This window comes from Sprattus sprattus, assembly GCF_963457725.1.
Source record: "Sprattus sprattus genome assembly, chromosome: 11".
Taxonomy (NCBI): Eukaryota; Metazoa; Chordata; class Actinopteri; order Clupeiformes; family Clupeidae; genus Sprattus; species Sprattus sprattus.
Window position 1 is genome coordinate 25106033 of NC_137909.1, and position 7161 is coordinate 25113193.

General features: G+C 41.7%; 1 protein-coding gene across 1 annotated transcript in view; it reads right to left on the bottom strand.

Moving 5' to 3' along the window:
• The window catches only part of lmx1ba (LIM homeobox transcription factor 1, beta a), a gene marked incomplete at both ends in the record, with an annotated part of 49554 nt that extends 42908 nt beyond the window's left edge, over positions 1–6646 (bottom strand). Inside the window, 2 exons of the mRNA XM_080848158.1 lie at positions 5685–5871; positions 6508–6646. Of these exons, the coding sequence (XP_080704284.1) occupies positions 5685–5871; positions 6508–6646 (326 nt within the window). The remainder of the gene's footprint in view (positions 1–5684; positions 5872–6507) is intronic.
• Between the last annotated feature and the right edge of the window lie 515 nt (positions 6647–7161).

A 7161-nucleotide genomic window follows, 5' to 3' on the forward strand; every position in this document is an offset into this window, starting at 1 on the left:
TTCTACGCAGGAACACAGTTCTATGCAGAAACACAGTTCTACGCAGAAACACAGTTCTACGCAGAAACACAGTTCTACGCAGAAACACAGTTCTACGCAGAAACACAGTTCTACGCAGAAACACAGTTCTACGCAGAAACACAGTTCTATGCAGAAACACAGTTCTATGCAGAAACACAGTTCTATGCAGAAACACAGTTCTACGCAGGAACACAGTTCTATGCAGAAACACAGTGCACTTGTAACCCAATTAAGAATGAGTAGAGGGTTGTGCTGGAATGACTGATTGCTTCATCACATTTGGACGCAGAGAGGACGGAGTGGGATAGGTTGATGAGATATCCAATACTTCCTCACTGAGCATGCCCAGACGGAGACGGCATAGCAGCGATCCGCTCAGCCAGGGGCCACAGACAAGCTCGAGCAGTCATCTTCCCAGCATGCAACACATCCCGAGGCAGACGGAGCTCCACGTTCCACCGCGCAGTGCATCCCAGACTTTCACCCGGCACTATTATTCACGGGATACTGTGGCAATAAAGACTGTAGCTCATATGATATCTGATATTCTGTTTCCACTATTCTTTATGTTCACAGTATTAATACTGGATGCGTTTAGTTTTTCCATCTTTACCACTCCATATTGAGTGCATGTGGTGGTTTCAGTCTAGCTTTTCTTTTGCTATCCATAGTTTTTTTTACCCACAACCTTACAAATACCACAATGCAATGCAAGTGCATTTATACACTTCACTTCACGACACAATCCTTCATCCAATAAAAAGGGTTTAAACTATTTAACTCTGGAATCTTAATATGATATCAGTAACTTTTAAAGCATTTAAATGTAATCCATGTGAATTGCTCAGGCGATCCTTTGACTTGTGTCTTTTTTTGGAACCAGTATCAGGATGTTCCATGGAATGATGGCGCTCTGTTAATAACACCTGACATCATGGGTTCCAGGTTCCACACACACACAAACACACACACACACACACACACACACACACACACACACACACAAACACACACACACACACACACACACACACATCATAACCTATTGACAGGCCCGCAGCTTTTTGCTCAGTCTCAAAAACACAAATTATGAACTCAAGTTTGTTTTGAACAAAACCACAAATCACAGAAGGGGGCATCACTCAGCAAAAATAAAACCCCAAACCTTACAACATCATAGTAAAAGCACATAAAAACACACAAACATACACACACACACACACACACACACACAGAGGACTGAGTTGGCTTTTCCGGTAAATATCCAAGTCTAAGCAGAGGCTGTGAAAATATGAGGTCTCCTCAGGAACTGAAGGAGTTCAGAGGGCTGGGTGGAAGAGGAGGACAGGAATGGTTAGGGGCTTGAGGAAGAGAGAAAGAGAGGGGGGGGGAGGAAGAGAGAGAGAGAGGGGGGAGGAAGAGAGCGAGAGGGGGGAGGAGGGGGTCTAAGAGGTGAAGAGAGACTTCATCTTTCCCATAACATTTCTATCAGGCTGATAATTAATTCTTAACTAAGCTTTAATTTACTCTGGAAGGAGGGGAATGGGTCTGTTGTCTCTGTAAACTGAGGACTATTTTTCTGTGCTGCAGCAATCTAAACATAGCTAGAAGAGACACTTGTACCAGAGGGAGTTTAGACCCTCATTCCGCCGAAGCCCAGGAATGTCAGCGTTTGGGCACAACCATCCACCACACTCCTCTTATTAGTTTTAGCCAGCCTCTCTCTTTTCTTATTGTTGGTCCCAGGCCACTTCAGAAAAGTACCTTTCTTTCGTAAAGTCAAAATCTACACTCTTTATACTTCGAGCCGCTCTTATCTTCAGCTGGCGATCGAGAGTCCATGCTAAAAACAAGGTTCGCAGAGTCTACTGTCACAAGCAGTCATACTCCCTGCATCGCATGAAGCAACCAGAGACAAACCAGTCGGCGCAAGAACCCAGAATTCCACAGCACTTCTCACAGGAGGTCTCATGATGAAGGGTATTTGGGTTCCCTCTGTGCCATTAAGGGGACATTTGGAGGTCAAATATATACATATTTTTTTAAATGTTGTTTCTCGTATTTCATTATACATAAGTCTATTCCTTCCTTTCTGGAGGACAAAGTTCTCAACACGAGATACTACACTTGTACTCCACACTGTCTCAACACGAGATACTGACACTTGTACTACACAGCGTCTCCGTGAGTAAAAGCACAGAAACAGACCAAAAAGCTAACCTTTCATTATTTGTAAAATGACAAGACTAATATCTCTTAGCAGTGTGGTAGACAATTAAAGCGTTCACTTTTCATTTCCTCAAAAATAAACCTCGTAAACTAACCTAACTAAGCCAACTTACACCCAATTAAAACACTTTGACAGCTAAAGCGCAACCGCAGGGGAGACAGCAGTGAGATGCAAAAGATGGCTGTCGAACACGGCGTAACTGTGCAGACATCTCCATGGCCCATAACTGCAGAGTGACACGACGACAGGGGAGGGGGGGGGGGGGGGGGGAGGCCCTAATTTGGGTAGCCTGGCTTCTGTGACATCCGTACGTCAGACAAATCAAACAAACCCGACTGCAGAACAAACATTGGCCACATCGAGGACGGAGAATTAAAGAGAAAGAGGTTTATTCTAAACAGGAACAACCAAAATACCACCTACGATTCAAAAGGTGTTATGAGTGCACATCAAAGGGCCGTGAGCGTTAGCTTTGAGTGATTTACGGAGGGATAATAACAGGCTGTGGCACATTGTCTGGAGATCTGAGATCACGCCTGCCATTGCTGTGAGTCTCAGTCTCCAGCCTCTGGCAGTTTGTGGGCTGACTAATGTGTGCTAACTGAGAGTCATAAAAGTCAAAATGGGTGTGAAATAGATCTGTAAATAACCCATCATTGTAAATAAATGCTATTTTATAGAACTAAGTGGGGAGTGTGAAAAGTGAGCATGGCCTATGGTAGCCTGGAACATGGAGAAGGGGATGAGGTACCAGGGTGGGAGGTGAAAGCGCTTGCAGTGAAGAGTTAAGCATTCACAGACTCCCTTGTCTGATTGGCTGAGGCCCAAGAAACTGTCCAACCAGAGACAAGCTCAGTGCCTGAGTCGTGGCATGTGGAGCCATCCTATGAGATATTTGGAAATGAAGAGATCGAAATGCTGCAGATGTACAAGCATGGAGATATGAACATGCCCACTCCCTCTCTCTCTCTCCTTTCACACACACACACACACACACACACACACACACACACACACACACACACACACACACACACACACACACTGTAAAAATGACAGCAGAATAAATTATGCATATTTGCATACTTTCATCGGAGCAAGCAAATCACCACAACTAATAGGGCTACATAAATCTAAATAAACTTGAATTAAAATTCAAAATGCAATCTAAATTGTTTATGAACTTACACAATACAAATTGCAATTACATTTTCTTGCAAAATGTATTTCATTGTATTCTTAAATATGTTTCCATCCAATGTATTTACTCTGTTTATTCTAAATGTTTAATTTATTTCAGATGTTCGCTATCCTACGTGCACCACAATGTTTTTGTGATTACACATATTTAGGTTTCATCTTAAGAGCATCATGTAACACACACACACTATCACACACACACACGCACACGCACACACACACACACACACACACACACACACACACACACACACACACACACACACATACACACACATACACACACACACACACACACACACTGTAATATATATATAATATAGTTATAATAAAGTTATTGTTAAAATATTTACTGTTCAATTTCACTAAGCAAGCAAGGGTAATTCTTCCTTAAAGCTAAACATGGCACTAGAATAAAATAGCTGGAAAGCGCTTTGGAGTTATTCCAAACCAGGTAAGAGAACTGAGATAGGCCGACCCTGCACCTCCAGCGTTTCTCGGGAGATGGAATGCTGAGCTGCCGCTATGAAATTCCCATTGTTTGGCCAAACTGCTTGCCATCATGTCGGGCGAAGCGGTCTGAAAGGCGGACAGGCCCAGTGATGCGAGCCGATGGATGTCGTCTATTGTCCGTTGCCAGACTTCTAGCAGGGAGCGATAATGTCGCAGTGATTGAAGTAGCGATGTTTAAAGCCCCAAACAAAAAGTCCTTAAAACTTCTTGACAGGCATGAAGCGCGCCCATGCAGAGAGAGGGGGACCGGCAGCGACACCCCACCGGCACATACTGGCCACACTGTCTGCGCTCGGGTCCAAAGCACAAGCTTGCACCGAGGACCGTGCTGCTACATAAGTTATTGCCGCTAATATCAGCTTTAGACATATAAATGATAATAACTCAACCATAAACACAACATAGACACAACCGCACATACACACACACACACACACACACACACACACACACACACACACACACACACACACACACACACACACACACGTAGACAACACCGTATACACCTAAAATACAGGCCCATTGCAACAGTGCAAGGAGAGCGCGATGCTCACGCAGGGGCGCGTATGGCTACACACAATCATTAACACTCAAACACAAATAGACTTATTATTACCAAGGTTGAGTATGAGAATCATTTTTAAATAAAAATGTCTGTATAACTGTTAACTGAAATTACACTCGTGTTATTTATAATTCCCAAGTATCAGCCGCAACAATTTAGTTTAGTTTAGTAAAGATTACGACGGTATGAACCTCATGAGTAAATGCAGCAAGTGTAACTAATAGGTAATAATAGCCTAATAATACCACTAATACTACTACTAATAGTAGAAGTAATAATAATAATAATAACAATAAAATGTGTCATCATTAATCACATACTGTTGTACTTCTTCTTCTTATAAGTATTATTATAATCAATCAATTCTTCATTGTCAATGGCTTCGTAATGAAACACTGAACACTGACAATATTTAATCTGTATGGTTTTCTAGAAATTGTTATTCTTATCAAAAATAGGCTCATAGGCAATCTGTTATCAGCTATTTTATCGAGCAAGCGATTAATACAAATACCAAACAGTACCCTTGGTAAAGGCACTGTGGCTATAATCAATGCATGTGTTTTTTTTACGAATATATTTTGTGAAATAAAATACTAAAAAATTGAAAAAGAATGACACACTACAGACGTGATTGCCCATTTCATTAAAACAAATTAGACACGCTTACAAAACATATCGCTATATCTGTAGAACTAACTAACCATGAAGTGACAGTCCTCCAACAAATACAACGCTAACGCCCGGCAAATTAAATAAATAACAAAGAAAAAATATAGCCTATATATATCTGCACCATTAAGATATGTTGTAAATGTCGACTACAATAGTAATTACAACAGAATTGTTGTAAAACGCCTGTTTTATTTCCTCTGAAGGAGTTAGCATGTATCTCTATCTCATTTAGTTATAAAATCCAACGAAGCCAAAACGATTCTGGTGGAACAAAGTTTCGTGTTGCCGTATTGCACCTTCACGAGAAAAAATATATTCAAATTAAAATGAGAGTTCCCTTTAAAAAAAAAAAAGACCTATCCGAATAGGCCCAACAGACCCAAACACACGCGCTGGTCCAAAGTTAGCCCAAATCAGAAAGGCCGCGGCTGAAACTAAATGGATGGGGAAATAGATTGACGTAAAACATGTTCTTACTGTTGGTAGTCCAGTTTGCAGTACAGTTTTCTGTCTCGGTAGTAACAGGTCGTGGTCAGCGGCTGTTGACACACAGCGCATTGCAAACAGTCCTCGTGCCAGGACGAATCGTTGACGCGCATGAGGAACCGGTCTGAGATGGGCCGCTGACATCCCTCGCAAATCGCTGGATGGTGGCACTCGCCTCCTAAAATAAACACAGAATTTAGCATTTTTAAAATCTCTTCAATTAAACAAGAAATAGAGACTCCAGGCCCCGGGTTGACGACCAGCAAAATAGGATATAGCAGTGAGTTTGAGTAAAACATCTGATCTGATTATGTGTTCGATACGTGTTAAATATTTAACAAAATACGTCAATTGGTGAGGAGTGACAAGATCACGACAGAGAAGAGTCATTTTCTGTCACATTATTCCACCTAAACCGCTTCACACGATTGCCTATAGCCTAGGTCATGTGTCTGTGTGTGCTTGTGGCAACCATGAATGCCTAGCCATATTAAATACAACTGATACAATTTAGGTACTCATAACTGAGTCCTAGGATAATGCCATGCACTATCTTTCCTTGCATATAGGAAAGATTGATATAATAGTATATAATATAATAGTCCCAATCTAATAGTCCCATTTACTGAACATCCCCATGTGCATGTAACGGATATGCTTGTGAGAAATTACCAAAAATAAAGTAAGTTAAAGAGTAACCCATACTGAAATTATACTCTGTGAACCTGCCCTAATGGCTCTTTACTTTGGTGCAAATGACAATTTAAAAAAAATGTAAAGTATTAAGAGTTCAAATGGAATGTTCCATACTCACCAAGCATAATTCCCAAACTTGATGGTGCTGTCCTTATGTGATCTTCAATTTTAATGCCGTCTAGCATCTTAACACTGGAGGAATGATTCCTCAACGAGAAATGCTTCTCCGTTGACCTAAAACTTGTTGCAATGTCCATATGACCTCGACCTGGATATGGACTACTCTCCTCCAGGTCTTACACGTAAAGCTTCGAAAAAAACTTTTCTCAACAAAGGAGGAAAGCCCAACTGCCCTTAATAAGCCTGACTTAAGAAAGCTTAAACGCGTTGCATTTGCAATTGATCTCGGAAAGATTACATATAATACACCATGTCGATGCAGCGGAATATATTAGCAAGGCCGATTTAGGCTGTCAGCTATACGATTAAGTTTGATTTACGGGTCCTCTTAGCTGCAACTGTCTGAGGAATATTAGCCCGACGATGAGTTGAGAGTTTCCGGAGAGATCCACACACTCGATGCAAAAATGCTCAGTCGAAAATGTGCAACGGCTGTCACGGAAGGTGAATATATCCAGAGATGACACGCAGAGGAGCTTCCAGAGATCTCTGAGATGTAATGTTGTGTGCCGAGTGGGGTGTTTTGAGGAGTTGAAGACCGAGACTGAACTGTCTGCGGAGAAACACCCTCCCTCTAACCTACCTCGCGTCA